At 46.2% G+C, this 23,183-nt stretch overlaps 1 protein-coding gene across 1 annotated transcript in view; it reads left to right on the top strand.

Moving 5' to 3' along the window:
• The window catches only part of LOC142803028 (uncharacterized), a 246,596-nt gene extending 223,761 nt beyond the window's left edge, over positions 1 to 22,835 (top strand). The window contains exons 2-3 of the mRNA XM_075888128.1: positions 21,608 to 21,879; positions 22,815 to 22,835. Coding sequence (XP_075744243.1) covers positions 21,608 to 21,879; positions 22,815 to 22,835 — 293 coding nt within the window. The remainder of the gene's footprint in view (positions 1 to 21,607; positions 21,880 to 22,814) is intronic.
• Positions 22,836 to 23,183: the final 348 nt, after the last annotated feature.

The following is a 23,183-nucleotide window of genomic DNA, read 5'->3' as shown; positions in this document are numbered from 1 at the left end:
GGTGATGCGGTACCACAGAAAAAAAAATTATTGACCATCTCCTCGAAGGGAATCATGATGGGATGGGAAGCAGCAGGGGTGTACCCGACGTTGACTTGGCTGAAGCAGGCGTCAAGGCGGGTGCTGAAAGAACGGGTTGAAGTGAAAACTCTGTGTAACCTTTACTCGAGTAAACGTTTCTTTGAAACGCAAAGACACGGGAGGCGGGCTGGCTTTCGTGTGAGTTTCATCGCAGATAAATGAGCTGAAAGAGTGTTTCCACTCGACGGGCTAAAGGTTTAGCATTGCAGGCAGTGGAGAGGGTGAAGCGATAGAAAAGTCTGTTGCGAGTGGGCGGAGAAGCAACACCACCTGGGTTCGTTGGGAGCCGCTGCAGGTGAGGGAGAGAGTGACGTCAATGTGCAGCTGTGGCTTGACCTACTTGGCATCGTTCCAACAACTGCAGCTGGGCAACGCAGTGCGGCGCTTTAGCACGAAGACACGGATAGACAGGTTACACTGGCTAGTCAAAGAGCTGCTTCGCATCTAAAAAGAAATGTTGAGTCACTAGACTTAGTGCCCTATGCAAGAAATGCCGCAAAGGTTATCTTCAGTCTGTAGTGTTTGCAGGTTTGCATAGAATGCGGGCCAAAGCGATTTCTCGTGTTTTCATTTCCTTTTTTTTCGCGGTTTTGCTACATCGTCGGCAGCACCTCAGATGGCCTAAACAGTTGTAGCCATGACAAAAAAAAAGAGAAATTCTTGGTGGGGTTCTTTATATATTGGCCAGGCAGCTCCGAGTGCAATGCTCTGGTATTTTAGAGAAGTATGTTAACATCTGTTCCTATTCTTGAAATGCCGCCCTTAGGTATTTGAGTAGAATAAGTGCTGGGAAAATCCAGTTTCAGCCATTTATTATTTGCATGGTGATATCTTTGCAGGCAAGTTAAAAATAAAGTATTTTCATTGGTGGTGACACGTTAAACTTCACTGTACCAAAAGCATCAGCAGTTGTATACTGCTGCTGTGCATAAAAAGTTATTGTTCCTGCTGTAGTTGCGAGACAGCCAGCAAAGTTGGTATTACACTTGAGAGCGATGCACCGAGAGATGCACCGGGGAGCGATTCTTCTCTATTAGATGAGGCATCTCTTATCAGCAGGGTACTACATATGCATTTTATTATCAACCTGTATTTTACTGTAGGCACACTGGATCCTCTTATCCCCGTTTGTATGTTACATCAGTGTCTCTTGTAAAAGGGATCAACTGTGCTACCTTTTTTTTGAATGTATTGAGTTCTTTTTCCATATTATTGTTGTCTTGAGGTGAAGCCTCACATTTCAATCAAATACTGAAGATTATATTTTTCCTTCTAGATGCTTTGAAATCACTCCTTGTGTTACAATAGAGTGAACACTGTTATGAGAAAAGGTACGTTATGGAGTCAACTCACTCCATATTGACTTAACACACATAATCGGTGAAAACTACACTTCATTCCAGCTGCATTAGGATTAATATTCATCTGCAGACTTCTGTTTCTTTTGTTTGTTTGTTGGCTGGAAGTTTGGTGTATAGGGTGGCCAGAGGGCACTGCGTAGTCTTTCTTGATCTTCCCAATTTTATCAACATCTATTGATAGGCGTATGGGGAAGCCAGCATGCTGAAACAGTGATGCAAGCATGCGAGATGTTCACCATTGCATGCAATCAGTTGCTATGAGCAACCTACTGCATACAATTAACTGTGAACGAGTCAGTGGTGAACTAACGCTGCACTATGTGTGCCTCCTGAGAAGCTGCAATGGTAAAGTGCCACAATCATATAGTAACATTGATAAAATCGCAATTTGTTTTGTTGAACAATTTTGTAAGAGAATCAATGGAGTTTTGGATAAATTTCTGTATCTGTATTAAAGCTACAGAGTCAAATGTGGTTTACAGTCGAAACTCGCAATAACGAAATCGCCGGGAAAACCAAAAAATTTTGTTTTCGCGAGAATTTCGTTGCCACGAGTATGAGACAAAAACAGTGATACGGCCGGCAGAACGAAAATTTATTGCCAGAAGTCAGTCAACTTACTTTGCCGACCCTTGCCATGCAACAACTTCAAAGCTCTCCCTTTGCACTGGAAAATCTGGTTCATTGCTACGTCGTCGTCATGTGCGCCGAAGAAGAAGCGAAGGGTGTCCAGCGCATCCAAAACAACCCGTGGGTTGGGTTTCTCCGTGTGTTTTTCTCCGCGTCAAGCTTTTCTCAGGCGCCATTGTAACTTCATCTCGATTTTGCCATCAATTCCAGTCTTCTCTTCGTTGTTTTGACGGATTCCAACTGTTGGTGTTCCTTTGGCTTGTTGGGCTCGCCCGACGGCGCCATCTGCACTCCAGCATGACCATTTGCCATCACCTGTTGCGGTGTGGCCAGGCTTGTTGCTGGACACAGATACCATTGCCGATTTAAATAAACAAAAATGACGGTACGCACGCAAGCGCGGCAAAAGCAGACGTTTACAAATTTTGAGTGCGCATAACATGCATACAAGCATATTTTAGACAGTTAACCTTTGGCGGGAGGGTAAAATAAGGCCCGCACTGTAGTAGAAAATTCGTTTGTGCGAGATCGCTGTCCAAAAACATTTCGTTGCCACGAGATACGTAATGCATGGGCTTCTATGAACGTTCGCTGGGGATCCGGAAATATTTCGTTGCGCAGAGATTTCGTACTGGTGGGGTTTGGTTAGTGCTAGTTTCGACTGTATACTCGCATTATGTGTACTCTTTTGTCCCTCCGGTTATATGCGAAGCTAGTAGAAATCGCTGGTCTAAAAGCCCAATTGGGAATATATGTTGCAGGCGCTGTCACAGCTTTCTCAAAGTGGGTTGTTATTTGTTTGCTAAGCTTGTTCAAATGCCCCTATTTTCTTGAAGTTCTTCCGAACATTGCTACCGAAAACCAGTTCCCACGACAGGGTTATACCAGAGAACATAAGTATTCTCCAATAATTGAAGGGAACCCAATGCAAAGTAAGATGCAGACAAGGAAGCGCAATGCAAACACAGCGCTGTGTGTGTCGCCCTTCATGTGTGTGTGTGTCCCCATTCCTTGTCCCAGTCTTCTCTTGCGTTGTGTTCCCTTCAATATCTAATCAACACACCCAAGCTTCTATGCTAAGTCTTATTCAACGCACTCTTCTGCTGGCTCCTATACCAAATATTGCATGTCGAAGAACTCCACGCTGATGTGTTTGGCGGTGGCACGGTTTCAGTTTTCTTCAGTAAGCTTTATAACAGCAATCTGCCTCATATATAATTATTGTAGCCTATCACAAAAGAACAGTAAAAATGCAATGGACAGATGGCAAAACCGAAAAAAAGAAAATGAGTGCGAAAACCTGCCTCGTCTAGTTGATGTGACAGGTCCTTGCACGTGTCCAACATCTGTGCTGTGTCTCAGGAATACATTCTTGCCGTGGAAGAGGTGGGAAGATAGGAGGTAAACCTTCAAGCATTTCGGACTACACATAAACAGGTTTCGGTTTTCAAGTTCGATATTCTAGGGAAAGCATAAAAGTTCATGGAAGAAGGGATCTTGTACTCAGCCCATTTTGTGTATGACTGCACTCGCCTGCTCGACAAGAGATGTGCCTGACCAGAGCATCATGAAGTCAAACGTGTCTGTGTGTGTGTGCTGGCAAGGTGGCTCGGGCTGGTTGGGGAGGGCAAAGTAGGCGAGCAAAAAGTTTCTTGCAGTAAAGCTCGCTGGCTAATTATACTGGTGAGCAAATTATATGAGGATGCAAATTGTGCGAGTAAATACAGTATGTACTCTTGTATGTTTCAGCTGTGTTGTTGGGGATCCCGCGGGTCCACCTCGGCGTCCAGCAGCAACAAAGAGAGGTTCTGCAGGAGGTGCGACCGCTGAAGCACGAGTTACGGGCTCTTGTCCAAGAGAGTGGATGTTTTATCAACTCTCGACGGGAGCTGTACCATGCCTTAGCACGCCCAGCCAGCACAGCCCCCTGCTGACCTTCCCCGCCTGCCTGCTGGTGCAATTGGAGAAGTGGAGGCAGCAGAGGCAGCTGTGCAGAGTGAAGCTGTGGCTGCGGCTTTGGTGTGTATTTCTTGATCTTTAATATGCCTACGTAACTTGCACAAATGTAGTACTGCTTTAAGATACTGTGTTTTGGTAAACAAACTAGTCAGGTAATCTCGTGAACCACTGTACTACACTCGAATATGAATAATTCGTACTCAAAGAGGCCAGCAAATTCGTTCAAATTAAAAGAAGTTCAAAATATTGAAAACTAAATGAGCGGAGGGCTCACCATGCAATGGTGCATGTGCATGGGGAAGTTTTATTCACAAATCACAGGACATCCGTCAATAATTAAAGTAATCAATACATGTCTGTGCACGTTGGCCTTGCAACGAGTCAACCAGTTTTGCATGTAGTTTGCAAAGCGTTTGTACTTCGGCTTCAGTATTTTCCTGGCAAAAGAACTTGTGCGCGGAAATGTCCAGTGCTGACACTCTTCAAAGACGACAACAATTGTATTTCCACTGTTACTATCTACGCTGCAGCCGAAGCGTGGCCAGCACATGATGAGAAAGGAGAAGCGTCTCCACCCAGGGAAAAGCCCGCAGGGGCGCCTGCGCAAGTAGGCGTTTGGTGTGTAGCGACACCACGGACCCGAGCTAAAGGGGGGGTTTGACTCCCTCCCACGCCTAGCCGTGCGTGGCTTTGCCGTGTCCGGGAAAAAGGGGATCCTGGGGGTTGAGCCGACGCTGGGTGATTGGACCTTTAAGGCCCCCCGGCAGAGGCAACACACCCCTTTGGCCCCGGCTTCACGTAGACGGCACCCCTGGGCTGACCCACCCAGGGGAAATCGGCAGTCGCCTTATCCTATCTCTCTCTCCCTACATCTTCGTCTTTAACTCTCACTTTTTATCTGTCCTGTCCTCTAGTCTCTTTCTTTTACTTCCAAACTTCTTGGCGGTTAGGGTTAACCCTGGGGAACTAGCCTACCTTGACCAAGGCGCATTGGGTTATAGTGGCGTTGTAAGGCTGGCATCTGCAGGTTTCAGCATCCGCAAACTTGTAGCGTCCCCTCGTTGGGCTCCATGGTGAGTGGCCGCCAACGCTGCTGAACAAAAATAAGACAGGCATGCATGAAGCGTTCCTCCTACTGTCTGATCGTACTGGCTTGAAGAGGGTACGCACCGATGACATAAATTTTTTCAACCAGCCAAAAGAAACATTTCCCCACTTCCACGTCATTCACTGCGATAAAACTGAAAAGCAAGCCAGGACCGTATCATCATTCGTAGTTGCCAGGTGTCTTACTGAAACTCTCGGGGCTGGATACAAAGTAACCAAAATGGCTAGCGGAGACCTTCTCTTCGAAATTCGGGACAAGGAACATAACAATTTGTAAAGCTAGACAGCTTCTCAACGTTTGGTGACCTTCCGATCACCGTAACACCACACAGATCTATGAACATTATTCGCGGAGTGGTATCTGACGCAGACTTACTTCACCTGACCGAAACTAAACATTTGGAAAGTTAGAAGAGCCAAAATGTCACTAATATACAGAGAATTAACATCAGAAGAGATAATAACGAAACACTTAATACTCACGTTTGTAATCCAGTAAACTACCAGAATCTATTCAAACAGGGTACACGAAGACATCTATCAGGCCGCACATTCCAAACCCTCGTCGTTGCTTTTAATGCCAGAGGTATGGCCATGGCTCTAAAACCTGTCGTGGTCGCCAGACTTGTGCACAATGTGGAGTCCTAGGCCACGTGTCTGAGAACTGCAAACAACCGCCACACTGTGTAAACTGCAAAGGAAACCGTGCCGCATATTCGCGCTCCTGCACATACTGGAAAAAAGAAAAAGAAATAATTACATTAAAGGTGACGGAGAACATTTCATTTAAGGAAGCACGGCGAAGAGTCGCACCATTCTATGGACCTAACTACGCTGATGCGGCGCGTCAGGGGGCACCGCCGCACCAGCCCTCGCCACTCCTTCGGCCCGTGCATACCGAGTCGGCGGCTGTGGCTTCTAACCCAAGGCGGCTGTTGTCCAGGCTACACCGCCTATTCCCAAACAGAGACCGGAGACTCCAGAGTCCTCATGTCTCAAGGCCTTACCTCACCAGGCGAGGCCCAACATTCGAACCACCAGCTCGCATGTGCGGGCACCCAGTGCCTCTGAAGAGGCAATGGATTCGTCGGTACCCTTGGTGCCGAAAGAGCGGCGTGGCTCCTTAGAGCACACCAAGAAAACGAAAAAACAGATAACAGAACCTGGTGACGGCCCTGTTAAGTTAACTCAAACTCCCTGTCTAAACAGCCACTCGCTTTTCGTACACACAGCACGATTTTACATTCACAATGAACACTCAAACTATACAATGGAACGTCAGGGGCCTTCTCAGACACCTTGACAACATCCAACAACTTTTACACGAACACTCACCAGAAGTGCTGTGTGTACAAGAAACACACTTAATTCAAAACACACAAATTTTCTTCGTAAATACGTTATTTTCTGAAAGGACCGTGATGATGCCATGACATCATCCGGAGGTGTTGCCATCATAGTGAATCAAGGAATTGCATGCACCCACTTACAGCTCCACCCCCGCAGGGCCGCCTGCGTAAGTAGGCATTTGGTGTGTAGCGACACCACGGACCCGAGCTAACGGGGGAGTTTCGGCTCCCTCCCACGCCTAGCCGTGCGTGGCTTTGCCATGTCCGGGGAAAAGGGGATCCTGGGGGTTGAGCCAATGCTGGGTGAATGGACCTTTAAGGCCCCCCGGCAGAGGCAACACACCCCTTCGGCCCCGGCTTCACGTAGACGGCACCCCTGGGCTGACCCACCCAGGGGAAATCGGCAGTCGCCTTTTCCTATCTCTCTCTCTCCCTACATCTTCGTCTTTATCTCTTACTATTTATCTGTCCTGTCTTCTACTATCTTCCGTTTACTTCCAAACTTCCTGGCGGCTAGGGTTAACCCTGTGCAAATAGCCTACCTAGGTCTAGGCGCATTGGGTTATAGTGGCGTTGTACGGCTGGCGTCTGCAGTTTTCAGCATCTGTAAACATGTAGCGTCCCCTCGTTGGGCTCCGTGGTGGGTGGCCGCCAACGCTGCTGAACAAAATTAAGAAAGGCATGCATGGAGCATCCCCCGTAATGTCTGATCGTACCGGCTTGAAGCGGGTACGCACCGATGCTATAAATTTTTTCAACCAGCCAAAAGAAACATATCCTCACTTTCATGTTATCCATTGTGAAAAAACTGAAAAGCAAGCCAGGACCGTCTCTCCTTTCCTAGTTTCTAGATGTCTCACCGAAACTCTTGGTACAGGATACAAGGTAACCAAAATGGCTAGTGGAGACCTCCTCCACGAAATCCGCGACAAAGAACAATTTGAAAAGCTGGACCGTCTTTCAGATTTCGGTGGCATACCAATAACCATAACACCACATAGGTCAATGAACAGAACTCGCGGAGTGGTATCTGACATGGACTTAATTGACTTGACTGAGACAGAACTTTTGGAGGGGTGGAAGAGCCAAAATGTGACTAATGTACAGAGAATCATCATCAGAAGAGACAATAAGGAAGCACCGACAAAACACTTAATACTCACGTTTGCATCCAGTAAACTACCGGAATCTATTCAAACAGGGTACACGAAGACATCTATAAGGCCATACATACCAAACCCTCGTCGTTGCTTCCAATGCCAGAGGTATGGCCATGGCTCTAAAACCTGTCGTGGTCGCCAGACTTGTGCACAATGTGGAGTCCTAGGCCACGTGTATGAGAACTGCAAACAACCGCCACACTGTGTAAACTGCGAAGGAAACCATGCCGCATATTCACGCTCCTGCACATACTGGAAAAAAGAAAAAGAAATAATTACATTGAAGGTGAAGGAGAACATTACATTTAAGGAAGCACAGCGAAGAGTCGCTCCATTTTATGGACCTACATACGCTGATGCGGCGCGTCAGGGGGCACCGCCGCACCAGCCCTCGCCACACCTTCGGCCCGCGCATACCGAGCCGGTGGTTGTGGCACCTGCCCCCAAGGTGGCTGTAGCCCAGGCTACACCGCCTACTCCAAAACAGAGACCGGAGACTCCAGAGTCCTCGGGTCTCAAGGCCTCACCTCACCAGGCGAGGCCCGAAATTCGTACTAACAGCTCGCACGTGCGGGCATCCAGTGCCTCTGAGGAGGCAATGGATACATCTGTACCCTTGGTGCCGAAAGAGCGGCGTGGCTCCTTGTTGCGCGCCAAGAAAACAAAAAAGTAGATAACAGGGCCTGGTGACGGCCCTGTTAAGTGAACTCAAATTCCCTGTCTAAACAGCCACTCGCTTTTCGTACACACAGCCCTATTTTACATTCATCATGAACACTCAAATTATACAATGGAACGTCAGGGGCCTTCTCAGAAACCTTGACGACATCCAAGAACTCTTACACGAACACTCACCAAAAGTGCTGTGTGTACAAGAAACACACCTTAATTTAAAACACACAAATTTTCTTCGTAAATATGTTATTTTCCGAAAGGACCGTGTTGATGCCATGACATCATCCGGAGGTGTTGCCATCATAGTGAATAGAGGAATTGCATGCACACACATACAACTCCAAACATCCCTTGAGGCAGTGGCTGTTCGAGCAGTTCTTTTTGATAAACTGATCACAATCTGCACTATTTACATTCCTTCTAGCTATCAGCTGCAAAAACGTGATTTACACTCTCTAATTGATGAACTTCCGGAGCCTTATGTTCTCCTTGGAGACTTTATACGCATAGCAGGCTATGGGGTGACTCTCGGTATGACGCGCGAGGTCGACTGTTCGAACAGTTCCTTCTCTCGTCGAGCGCCTGTCTCCTGAATCGAAAAGAACCAATCTATTATAATCTCGCTAATAACACCTACTCCTCCATAGACCTAAGCATAGCATCTCCATCTCTTGTGCCTCTACTCCAGTGGAATGTCGTCAGTAATCTGTACGGAAGTGACCACTTCCCCGTAGTTTTGAGCGCAACTACAGTAACCGAGTGCCCACCACGTGTTCCCAAGTGGCTAATAAACAGAGCCGACTGGGAACAGTTTTATACTATCGCTCGTCTAGGTTGGAATGACATCTGTACTTTCAACATTGATGGTGCTGTGAACTACTTCACAGCGTTTTTGGTTGATGCTGCAACAAAATGCATCCCACAAACAAATGGACACCCTGGAAAACGACGTGTGCCATGGTGGAACTCTGAATGCCGAAACGCGCGCAAACAGCAAAACAGAGCTTGGAGGCTGCTTCGGAACTCACCGACAGCCGAAAATCTTGAAATCTTCAAGAAAATAAAGTCTCAAGGCAGGAGAACGCGTCGGCAGGCCAGAAGAGAAAGCTGGCAGAAGTTTTTATCAGGGGTCAATTCATACACACAGGAGGCTAAAGTCTGGAACATGGTCGGTAGGAAAGCAGGAAAACAAGTACACACACTTCCTCTCGTAAACACTCAGGGTGATACCTTGGAAGATCAGGCAAACTTCCTCGGTGCACACTTCGAACAGGTATCCAGCTCGTGCCACTATACTGACCCTTTCCAAAAATACAGAACAAGAATAGAAAAGCAGAAACTCGAACACAAATCCACTAGATACGAGGCATATAACCAAGCTTTTAGTCTAGCTGAGCTCCAAACATCTCTAAACTCCTGCAGTACTTCCGCCCCAGGTTCAGACCGTGTGATGTATGAAATGTTAAAAAACCTACCAAACGAAACCCGAAAAACCTTACTTTGTTTGTACAATGCTATTTGGTCTTCTGGCACTATTCCTACCTCTTGGAAAGAGGCGATTGTTATTCCCATTTTGAAAGAGGGCAAGGACCCTTCTGTAGCTTCGAGTTACAGGCCTATTGCACTTACAAGCTGCTTGTGCAAAGTCTTCGAAAAAATGATAAACGGTCGACTTCTACACTTTCTTGAAACAAACAATTTGCTCGACCCATTTCAGTGCGGGTTTCGAGAGAGTAGATCCACGACAGACCACCTTGTTCGTATCGAATCACAGATCAGAGACGCCTTCGTCCATAAACAATATTTTCTCTCTGTATTCCTCGATATCGTAAAGGCTTATGATACAACATGGCGTTTTGGAATTCTAAGAGACCTATCCCACCTTGGCGTGCACGGAAGAATGTTTCACATAATTAAAAGTTACCTGTCAAACCGGACATTCCGTATCCGAGTTGGCACGGTTCTTTCCCAAACATTTGTCCAGGAAACAGGCGTGCCACAAGGTGGTGTACTTAGCTGCACACTTTTTCTCATAAAAATGAATTCCTTGCGCTTGACCATCCCTCGCAATATGTTTTATTGTACATATGTCGATGACGTCCAGCTTGGCTTTAGGTCTTGCAATGTGGCAATGTGTGAGCGGCAGGTTCAGTTAGGTTTGAACAAGCTCTCCAAATGGGCAGAGGAAAACGGATTCCGACTGAACCCACAAAAAAGCACGTGTGTCCTGTTCTCCAGAAAGAGAGGCATGCACTCAGAACCCGACATTGAACTGAACGGTCAACGTCTGTCTGTTAATACGGAGCATAAATTCTTAGGATTAATCTTGGACAACAAGTTGACCTTCGTACCGCACATTAAGTATCTAAAAACAAAATGTTTAAAAGCCATGAATATTTTAAAAGTGTTGTCTCGTACTAGGTGGGGTAGTGACAGGCAATGTCTCATGAACCTATATAGAAGCCTCATTCGCACCCGCTTAGATTATGGGGCTGTTGTTTATCAGTCTGCGACTCAAAGTGCTTTGAAGATGCTAGACCCCGTGCACCATTTGGGCATTCGCCTTTCTACGGGTGCTTTTCGCACCAGACCCGTAGAAAGCCTTTATGTTGAGTCAAATGAGTGGTCGCTTCATCTGCAGAGAACTTACATGTCCTTTTTTTATTTCCTAAAGGTGAAAGCAGATAAGAAGCACCCCTCATACTCTACTATTAATGATTTGTCGAGCTCAATTTTGTTTCAAAACAGGCCTTCGATGAGGCAGCCCTTCTCAATTCGCCTGAAGAGTATAGCTGAGGAAACTGGAGTCTCACTAGAACACAGTTTAATGGCTCCTGTAGCATACCCGCCACCGTGGCAATGGCAGACTATAGACTGCGATGTGTCTTTTCTAGAAGTTACAAAACATGCGCCTATTGCCCATATCCGAATATACTTCCTGGAACTTCAACACAAATACACACGTCCTGAGTTCTTCACAGATGCCTCCAAGACTAACTCCTCTGTGTCCTACGCTGCTGTCGGCCCATCCTTTTCGGATGCTGGCCCTCTACATCCACGCACAAGTATCTTCACAGCGGAAGCCTATGCGATACTTGTGGCGGCTAAACACATCAAGCAATTACAAATACAAAAAGCAGTAATTTATACAGACTCCCTCAGTGTAGTAACGGCTCTGCACACTCTTAAAAAACACAAAAACCCAGTCCTTGTCTCACTTTACTCCATTTTATGCACACTCTACACACTCAAACAACATGTTGTAGTGTGCTGGGTGCCAGGGCACCGTGAGATTCAAGGCAACGTGAGGGCGGATCAGCTCGCTGCATCCGTCCACAAAAGCACTGCCCCTACACCCATATCAATCCCGGCCCTTGATCTTAAGCCGTCTCTCAAACGAAATCTCAGAGTATACTGGCAGAGCAAGTGGGATACACACACACAAAACAAACTACACGTTATTAAGCCACACCTTGGTCATTGGCTGCCCGTATCGAAATCGCGTTATACAGAGGTAATACTAACGAGACTCAGGATAGGACACACATACACGACACACACACACCTTTTGTCCGGTGGCGATCCACCATTGTGTGATAGATGTGGTGAAGCATTGACAGTCCTTCACATTTTAATTGAGTGCAAACAATTGGACACTGTAAGAAAACAACACTTTCCATTACCCTACCGACAACATATACCTTTACACCCTGCAATGTTTGTCGGTAGGGAACCGCTTTTCAGTCATAAATCATTGTTAGCGTTTTTAAAAGAAATTCATACCTTTCATGTCATATACCCGGGCATACCGTAGCATGACCTCTCCAGAGAGGTTTTTGCTGCGGTGGCTACACAAGAAAGCACATGCCTCACGGCCCTTGGACGCAAGGGTATGAACGAGTGAGGCACTTGTGCTAATGCCATACATATCCACCATCGTCTTTTATTATCGCCAACTTTTGTCATCTATTCACACCACACACACCTTTCACGGCATGGTCATGATTTTATCACTTGTATGTTCTTACCCGCCTTATCGCGAGGAATTGTATGGCCCTTGTACAGCCGCTTATCACAATCATTGTCCATTTTTTTAGTAAGATGAACTGGCGCTCTTTGGCCGTGAAATGGCCCTTGCGCCATAAAACATCAAACATCATCATCATCATCACTTACAGCTCCAAACATCCCTTGAGGCAGTGGCTGTTCAAGCGGTTCTTTTTGATAAACTGATCACAATCTGCACTATTTACATTCCTCCTAGCTATCAGCTGCAATAACGTGATTTACACTCTTTAATTGATGAACTTCCAGAGCCTTATGTTCTCCTTGGAGACTTTAATGTGCATAGCAGGCTATGGGGTGACTCTCAGTGTGACGCGCGAGGTCGACTGATTGAACAGTTCCTTCTCTCGTCGAGCGCGTGTCTCCTAAATCGAAAAGAACCAACCTATTATAATCTCGCTAATAACACCTACTCCTTCATAGACCTAAGCATAGTATCTTCATCTCTCCTGCCTCTACTCCAGTGGAAAGGCGTCAGTAATCTGTACAGAAGTGACCACTTCTCCGTAGTTTTGAGCACAACTACAGCAACTGAGTGGCCACCAGGTGTTCCCAAACGGCTCATAAACAGAGCCGACTGGGAACAGTTTTATACGATCGCTCGTCTAGGTTGGAGTGACATATGTACTTTGAACATTGATGTTGCTCTAACTACTTCACAGCGTTTTTGATTGATGCTTCAACAAAATGCATCCCACAAACAAATGGACACCCTGAAAAACGGCGTGTGCCATGGTGGAACTCTGAATGCCGAAACGCGCGCAAACAGCAAAACAGAGCATGGAGGTTGCTTCGGAACTCACCGACAGCCGAAAATCTTGACACCTTCAAGAAAATAAAGTCTCAAGGCAGTAGAACGCGTTGGCAGGCCAGAAGAGAAAGCTGGCAGAAGTTTTTGTCAGGGATCAATTCATACACACAGGAGGCTAAAGTCTGGAACATGTTTGGTAGGATAGCAGGAAGACAAGTACACACACTTCCACACGTAAACACTCAGGGTGATACCTTGAAAGATCAGGCAAACTTCCTCGGTGCACACTTCGAACAGGTGTCCAGCTCGTCCCACTATACTGACTCTTTCCAAAAATACAGAACAAGAATAGAAAAGCAGAAACTCGAACACAAATGCACTAGATACGAGGCATATAACCAAGCTTACAGTCTAGCTGAGCTGCAAACGTCTCTAAACTCCTACACTACTTCTGCCCCAGGTTCTGCCCGTGTGGTGTATGAAATGTTAAAAAACCTACCAATCAAAACACGAAAAACCTTACCTTGTTTGTACAATGCTATTTGGTTTTCTGGCACTATCCCTACCTCTTGGAAAGAATCTATTATTATTCCTGTTTTGAAAGAGGGCAAGGACCCTTCTTAAGCTTCGAGTTATAGGCCTATTGCACTTACAGGCTGCTTGTGCAAAGTCCTCGAAAAAATGATAAACTGCCGACTTGTACATTGCCTTGAAACGAACAATTTGCTCGACCTATTTCAGTGCGGGTTTCGAGAGAGTAGATCCACCACAGACCACCTTGTTCGTATCGAGGCACAGATCAGAGACGCCTTTGTTCATAAACAATATTTTCTCTCTGTGTTCCTCGATATCGAAAAGGCTTATGATACAACATGGCGTTTTGGAATTCTAAGAGACCTGTCCCACCTTGGCGTGCGCGGAAGAATGTTTCACATAATCGGAAGTTACCTGTCAAACCGGACATTCCGTGTTCCAGTGGGCACGGTTCTTTCCCAAACATTTGCCCAGGAAACAGGCGTGCCACGAAGTGGTGTACTTAGCTGCACACTTTTTTCTCATCAAAATGAATTCCTTGCGCTTGTCCATCCCTCGCAATACGTTTTATTGTACATATGTAGATGACATCCAGCTTGGCTTTAGATCTTGCAATCTGGCAATGTGTGAGCGGCAGGTTCAGTTAGGTTTAAACAAGGTCTGCAAATGGGCAGAGGAAAACGGATTCCGACTGAACCCACAAAAAAGCATGTGTGTCTTGTTCTCCCGAAAGAGAGGCATGCACTCAGAACCCGCCATTGAACTGATCGGTCAATGTCTGTCTGGTAATGTGGAGCATAAATTCTTAGGCTTGATCTTGGACAACAAGTTGACTTTCGTACCGCACATCAAGTATTTAAAAACAAGATGTTTAAAAGCTATGAATGTTTTTAAAGTGTTGTCACGTACTATGTGGGGTAGTGACAGGCAATGTCTCATGAATCTGTATAGAAGCCTCATTCGCACCCGCTTAAATTATGGGGCCGTTGTTTATCAGTCTGCTACTCAAAGTGCTTTGAAGATGCTGGACCTCATGCACCATTTGGGCATCTGCCTTTCTACGGGTGCTTTTCGCACCAGCCCCGTACCCCGCAGGGGCGCCTGTTAAAGCAGGCGTATGGTGTGTAGCGACACCATGGACCCGAGCTAACGGGGGAGTTTCTACTCCCTCCCACGCCTAGCCGTGCGTGGCTTTGCCGTGTCCGGGGAAAAGGGGATCCTGGGGGTTGAGCTGACGCTGGGTGATTGGACCTTTAAGGCCCCCCGGCAGAGGCAACACACCCCTTTGGCCCCGGCTTCACGTAGACGGCACCCCTGGGCTGACCCACCCAGGGGAAATCGGCAGTCGCCTTTTCCTATCCCTCTCTCCCTACATCTTCGTCTTTATCTCTTACTATTTACCTGTCCTGTCTTCTACTCTCTTCCGTTCACTTCCAAACTTCCTGGCGGCTAGGGTTAACCCTGTGCAAATAGCCTACCTTGGTCTAGGCGCATTGGGTTATAGTGGCGTTGTACGGCTGGCGTCTGCAGGTTTCAGCATCCGTAAACTTGCAGCGTCCCCTCGTTGGGCTCCGTGGTGGGTGGCCGCCAACGCTACTGAACAACATACAATTAGCATGCACAAAGCATTTCTTTTACTTAGTGATCGTGCCTCCTCAAAGCGGGTACGCACCGAAGATATCAATTTTTTCATCCGGCCAAAACAAACCTTTCCTCATTTCCACGTTATACACGGCGAAAAAAACTAACAAGCAAGCCAGAACAGTATACCCCTTCGTAGTGGCTAGGTCCTTAACCGAAACTCTCGGTGCCGGGTACAAGGTTACCAAAATGGCCAGTGGAGATCTACTCCTTGAATTACGTGACAAAGACCAATTCGATAAACTGAACACCCTCACAAGGTTTGGAGACACACCCATCAGTATTACGCCACACAGGTCTATGAACTCATCTCGCGGGGTCGTATCGGACGCAGATTTGCTTGACCTTACCGAGGCTGAACTTCTTGAAGGATGGAAGAGCGAGAACGTGACAAACGTACAGCGTATTAAGATAAGAAGAGATCAAAAGGAAATACCAACAAAGCACTTAGTACTGACCTTTGCTTCGAGCGATTTGACTGAAACAATTCAGACTGGGTAGACAAAGACATCTGTGAGGCCATATATCCCCAACCCCCGCCGTTGCTTCCAGTGTCAGAGATATGGCCACGGTTCGCAAAGCTGTCGTGGCCAGAAAACTTGTGCTCTGTGTGGAGTCGTGGGCCATGCGTCTGACAACTGCGAAGCACCTGCACACTGTGTGAACTGTGGCGGTAATCATGCCGCGTACTCACGTTCTTGTTCTTTCTGGAAAAAAGAAAAAGAGATCATCACTTTAAAGATAAAAGAAAACATTACATTTAAAGAAGCAAGAAAAAGAGCCTCGCCATTTTATGGCCCCACATATGCTTATGCGGCGCGCCAGGGGGCAGTGTCGCACCAGCCCTCGCCACTCCTTCGGCCTGCGCAGAGCGAGCCATTGGCTGTGGCGCCTGCCCCCAAGGCGGCAGTAGTTGAGTCTACTGCGCCTACTATTGAACAGAGACCAGGGACTCCAGGGTCCTCAGGTCTCAAGGCCTCACCTCGCCAGGCGAGGCCCAAGCTTCAAAAAACCAGCTCGCATGAGCGGGCATCCAGTGCCTCCGAGGGGGCAATGGATACGGCGGCACCCCTGGTGCCAAAAGAGCGGCGCGGCTCTCTGGAGCGCGCCAAGAAAACCAAAAAGCTCATAACAGGGCCTGACGATAGCCCTGCTACTTGAGCTCGACCTTTCAGCTCAAACAAGTCCCTCCCTTAACGTACACACAGCACTACTTTACTTTCGATATGACACAATTTATACAATGGAACGTCAGAGGCCTGCTTAAAAACCTCAACGACGTCCAAGAGCTTTTATACAAACACTCACCTCAAGTGCTGTGTGTACAGGAAACACATCTCAAATCCTCCAATACAAATTTTTTACGTTCTTACGTCATATACCGAAAGGACAGAGATGATGCTGTGGCGTCATCCGGTGGCGTAGCCATTATTATTAACCAAGGAGTAGCGTGTACACATTTACCACTCCAGACATCCCTTGAGGCGGTGGCTGTTCGAGCGGTACTTTTAAACAAACTCGTCACCATCTGCTCTTTGTATGTACCTCCCCACCACCGTCTTGAAAGACGTGAATTTCAGTCTTTAATAGATGAACTGCCTGAACCCTATTTGCTTCTTGGGGACCTAAATGCACATAGTGGACTGTGGGGCGATTCTCGCTCTGATGCACGAGGTCGTCTCATTGAACAATTTCTCTTCTCTTCCGGTGCCTGTTTGTTGAATAGGAAAGAGCCAACATACTATAGCGTTGCCAACAAAACTTACTCGTCTATCAACCTCAGCATCGTATCACCTTCACTCCTACCCCTACTCAAATGGAAAATCATAAATAATCTATAAGGTAGTGACCATTTTCCTGTAGTGCTGAGTTCACAAACAACATATGAAGGTCCTCTACACGTTCCCAAATGGCTGATAAACAAAGCAGACTGGGAACAGTTCCATAACGCTACACATTTGAGTTGGACAGACATATGTAGGTTAAACATAGATGAAGCTGTGCAGTATTTCACAGCTTTTCTAACTGACGCAGCAGCCAAGTGCATACCGCAAACATCTGGAATGCCCGGCAAACGACACGTCCCATGGTGGAACACAGAGTGTCGTAATGCGCGAAAGGAACAGAACAGGGCATGGAGGTTGCTGCGGAACTCGCCGACAGCGGAAAACCTTAAGAGCTTTAAGAAAATAAAATCTCGAGAGAGCGCGTCGGCAGGCCAGAAGAGAAAGTTGGCACAAGTTTTTATCAGATATAAACTCATATACACAAGAGGCCAAAGTCTGGAACATGGTTCGAAGGGTAGCAGGAAGAAAAGTACACTCACTCCCACTCGTAAACACTCAAGGTGATACCTTGGAAGATCAGGCAAACTTCCTCGGGGCACATTTTGAACGGGTATCCAGCTCGTCCCACTATAGTGACACTTTCCAAAAATACAGAACAAGAATAGAAAAACAGAAACTCGAACACAAATCCACTAGATACGAGGCATATAACCAAGCTTTCAGTCTAGCGGAGCTCCGAACATCTCTTAACTCCTGCAGTACTTCTGCCCCAGGTTCTGACCGTGTGGTGTATGAAATGTTAAAAAACCTACCAGCCGAAACACGAAAAACCTTACTTTGTTTGTACAATGCTATCTGGTTGTCTAGCACTATCCCTACCTCCTGGAAAGAGGCTATTATTATTCCCATTTTGAAAGAAGGCAAGGACCCTTCTTTAGCTTCAAGTTATAGGCCTATTGCACTTACAAGTTGCTTGTGCAAAGTATTCGAAAAAATGATAAACTGCCGACTTGTACATATCCTTGAAACAAACAATTTGCTCGACCCATTTCAGTGCGGGTTTCGAGAAAGTAGATCCACCACAGACCACCTTGTTCGTATCGAGGCACAGATCAGAGACTCCTTTGTTCATAAACAATATTTTCTCTCTGTGTTCCTCGATATCGAAAAGGCGTATGATACAACATGGCGTTTCGTAATTCTAAGAGACCTGTCCCACCTTGGTGTGCGCGGAAGAATGTTTCATATAATCGAAAGTTACCTGTCAAACCGGACATTCCGTGTCCGTCTAGGCAGTGTGCTCTCCCAAACATTTGTCCAGGAAACAGGCGTGCCACAACGTGGTGTGCTTAGTTGCACACTTTTCATCATCAAAATGAATTCTTTGCACTTGTCCATTCCCCGCATGATGTTCTATTGTACCTATGTCGACGACGTTCAGATTGGCTTCAAGTCATGCAACTTGGCCATGTGTGAGCGGCAGGTTCGGCTGGGTTTAAATAAGGTCTCCAAATGGGCAGATGAAAACGGATTTCGACTTAACCCACAGAAAAGCACGTGTTTCTTGTTCTCTCGAAAGAGAGGCATGCACTCGGAACCCGACATTCGGCTGAACGGGCAACGTCTGTCCGTCAAAGCCGAGCATAAATTCTTAGGCTTAATCTTGGACAACAAGTTGACTTTCATACCGCACATCAAGTATTTAAAAACAAAATGTTTAAAAGCCATGAATGTTATAAAAGTGTTGTCACGTACTACGTGGGGTAGTGATAGGCAATGCCTCATGAACCTCTATAGAAGCCTTATTCGTACCCGCTTAGATTATGGGGCCGTTGTCTATCAGTCTGCCACTCAAAGTGCCTTGAAGATGCTGGACCCCGTGCACCATTTGGGCATCCGCCTTTCTACGGGTGCTTTTCGCACCAGCCCCGTAGAAAGCCTTTATGTTGAGTCAAATGAGTGATCGCTTCATCTGCAGAGAACTTACATGTCCTTTGTTTATTTCCTTAAGGTGAAAGCAGACAAGAGGCACCCCTCATACTCTACTATTAATGACTTGTCGAGCTCCATTCTTTTTCAAAACAGGCCTTCAATGAGGCAGCCCTTCTCAGTTCACCTGAAGGGTCTAGCTGAGGACACTGGAGTGTCACTCGAACACAGTTTAATGGCTCCTGTAGCATACCCGCCACCGTGGCAGTGGCAGACTATAGATTGCGATGTGTCTTTTTTAGAAGTTACTAAACATGCGCCTATTGCCCATATTCGAACATACTTCTTAGAACTTCAACATAAATACACACGTCCTGAGTTTTTTACAGATGTCTCTAAGTCTAACTCCTCTGTGTCCTACGCTGCTGTTGGCCCTTCCTTTTCGGATCCTGGCCCTCTACATCCAGGCACAAGTATCTTCACAGCGGAAGCTTACGCGATACTTGTGGCAGCTAAACACATCAAACAATCACAAATACATAAAGCAGTAATTTATACAGACTCCCTCAGTCTGGTAACGGCTCTGCACAGTCTTAAAAAACAAAAAAACCCTGTCCTCGTTTCACTTTACTCCATTTTATGCACCCTCTACACACTCAACAGACATGTTGCTGTGTGCTGGGTGCCAGGGCACCGTGAGATTCAAGGCAACGTGATGGCGGATCAGCTTGCTGCATCCGCCCACGAAAGCACCGCCATTACACCGACATCAATCCCGGCCCTTGATCTTAAGCCATCTCTCAAACGAAACCTCAGGGTATACTGGCAGAGCAAGTGGGATACACACACACAAAACAAACTACACGTTATTAAGCCACACCTTGGTCATTGGCTGCCCGTATCGAAATCGCGTCATACAGAGGTAATACTAACGAGACTCAGGATAGGACACACATACACGACACACACATATCTTTTGTCTGGTGGCGATCCACCATTGCGTGACAGATGTGGTGAAGCATTGACAGTCCTTCACATGTTAATCCAGTGCAAACACTTAGAAACTCTAAGAAAACGACATTTTCCATTACCCTACCGACAGCATATACCTTTACACCCTGCAATGTTCGTCGGTAGGGAACCGCTTTTTAGTCATGAATCATTGTTAGCGTTTCTAAAAGAAATTCATAGTTTTCATATTATATACCCGGGCATTCCGTAGCACGACCTCTCTAGAGAGGTTTTTGCTGCGGAGGTTACACAAGAAAGCACTTGCCTCACGGCCCTTGGACGCAAGGGTATGAACGAGTGAGGCACTTGTGCTAATGCCATACATATCCACCATCGTCTTATTATCACCAACTTTTGTCATCATTCACACCATACACATCTTTCACGGCATGGTCATCATTTTATTACTTGTATGTTCTTACCTGCCTTATCGCGAGGAATTTTATGGTCCTTATACAGCCGCTTATCACAATCATTGTCTATATTTTTAGTAAGATGAAATGGCGCTCTTTGGCCAACAAATAGCCCTTGCGCCAAAAAACACCATACATCATCGTCATCATCTGCCTTGCGTTAACTGATTTCTTACCTTTTTTTTAAATCTAACATGCACCCAGTTTTGCAGGGTGAAGAAAAATGTACTTTTGTTTATTGCGATGAGATTTTTATTGCGACATGCCTCTTTGTTGGCTATCACAGAAAAATATAAACAACAAATGGAATTTCTCATCTAGTGCGACCTTTATTTTTCTATTTGTTTCATCTATGACCAAGATTTGGACGCTCTAAGATTGCCTCTTAGTACGCCTTGATCATGTTAATTTATCTTGTCGCGCTCTGCTTGCAATGCATTGATTAAGAACATGTCCAAGCTTCTTTTTGAAGTCTGCATATTTTATCGTTTTTCACCTGTAGAAGCTAGTCTTGGTCAACATTCAGACAAAGACATTGTAAACCTCGAAGAAAAGTGTATTGTAATTTGAGCAGCGTACAAAGTAATTACACTATTTCATAGCTAGAATCAATATTTATGTAGAGTTATAACAGTGTTGTGTTTGATTTCATAACAGCAAAAGTATGCATATCAAAGAAGGACTCTGAAAGGTAATCACACTCTGAGTGTGAGAGGGCTGATGTGGAAACCATTTTAGGTCAAGTGAGTTGAAGTTAGCATAAAAACATTAAAATGTTATGATACCCGAAAATTCAAGTTGTTGTTTTCAGTTTCCTCTTCTTGCAGATTTTTATCATGAAAACTTTTCGATGTGCTGTTGTGTTTACCCCATCTATGCTTCTTGCACTTTTTTTACAGTGCAAGCACCTCCTGCAGATTGGGGGACAAGGACTCCAAGAAGTTGGTGCGAATGCCATGAAGGCTGTATTGGCACATGACGTGCAAGTGCTGTACAGCTTTCATGGCAGAAAAGGCAAAAGGGCCTTTGTGAACCTGAGGCTCTGTAGATTAGAGACCGGTTAGACTTGTTCATTGTTTTATGTGTGTGTACCCTTGTGTACTCTCTGTACTGCAGTGCTTCATGTGTACTATGGTATTTGTTCTTGTATGCAGATGTCATCTGCCACAAGGCAGGGTGCGACCAGATGGAGGCCCTCTTCTTCATAAAAAGGTGGCTGCCAGGGTCTGGTGACCGCTGTGGGGGCAGGAAGCGGCGCTTCAAAGAAGCATTTGTTGTGGAGCAGCCCGATGATCCCCACTCTCAGAGTGGAAATTATCGCCCGCTCGTGGCAGCTGGCTTCCTGCCCAGCCACAGTGGCCAGGGCCTTGACAGCACCACTGCCACTGTGGCCCCCTCGACACCACCTGACCTTCTTTACATATATGTATATATTTCTTGTTGTACCTAATAAATAAAAAAACTGAGAATATATGGTCTGAAGACTGTCGGTGGTGCACTGTTCAGCTAGTTTATGCTGAGTCGGAAGCACCATCACCATGTTTTAGTTACAAAAAATGCTCTAAACTGTATGAATATTCTCTATTATTAATTGCATGTGGGCGATATATGCTTTCAGCATTTACTTCATAAGGACTTTTTTCCATCTACTGCACCGAATACCAGTACAAAATAAAGCACTCGCTATTGCAAAAGATGGATTGGTTGGTAAATGAACTACATTTCGAGTGTTAGCAATAGGAATGAGGTGTAAAAGATGAAATAGAGTAACTGCTTTCAGTTCTCAGCATTCAATTTTCTGTTGCCCCAAGTATACAGGGCTGCAAAGCTACAAGACCGGGTCATCGAGGCATATTGTTTAGTCTTCCGGTAAGAAAAATTTCCTACTAATAATGGTTACATAATGGCAAGCCAATCAGTAGCCAATATTTGTTGTGCAGCAAACATCGGTGTAATAACGGTATTTGATTGGCTGCAGTGTAGCCCTGGTATGGCCTAATGTTGGACAAACATTGGCAGCTTTGTCGGCAATACGATGGGCCTTCGTCAGCATATCTACAGCGGCCCAATGTTGGTTGCATACTGGCTAAAACATAGGTATAACATCGGCCCAGCGTTGGCTTGAACGTCGGTCCGACATCGGAAGAAGTTGCACTTGGCCGAAAAACCGACGTCGATGCCGATTTTAACCGATATTGGTCCAAGAATGGACCAACGCCGGCGTGCTGCCTGGGTCTAGTCAGCAGCTGAGCACCACAAACACTGCTCCACCGCGACGAACGTGGCTCAGTTCTCTGCGGCCCTCACGGTACAAGATATTGTAATAGCAATAACTGCGCATGTGATGCGTTATTATCTTAGACGCCAGGCATCCTGCGTTAGGCGGCGTAGCTCATAGAGCGAACGAGGGCGGAAGAAAACCAGGGGAGTAGCCAGTGAGTGGCACACTGGTCATCAGTGACAATGTGCAAGAAAAAGGGGCCCCATTGCATTATAGGGCAGTGGCTATTCAGGCAACGCATACATTGAAGTGCAGGCATTGTCGATGTTGCCGCAAGTGCTTGCTCGCGAAAGCCATGCGCCACCACTTTTGTGTTACACCTCGAAGCTTTCCGAAAGCGCTGCCATGGATTAACGTGGCATGCTATCCAAACGAGAGCCGAAAATGAGGAGTGCATGAACTTCCTTTGCGATCACTAGTGCTGGTGACCCTCTGAGTATGATACTGAG

The sequence above is a fragment of the Rhipicephalus microplus genome, chromosome 3 (assembly GCF_043290135.1).
Source record: "Rhipicephalus microplus isolate Deutch F79 chromosome 3, USDA_Rmic, whole genome shotgun sequence".
Classification (NCBI taxonomy): Eukaryota; Metazoa; Arthropoda; class Arachnida; order Ixodida; family Ixodidae; genus Rhipicephalus; species Rhipicephalus microplus.
The sequence above is the reverse complement of the archived record's forward strand: the minus strand, read 5'-3'. Positions and strand labels throughout refer to the sequence as shown.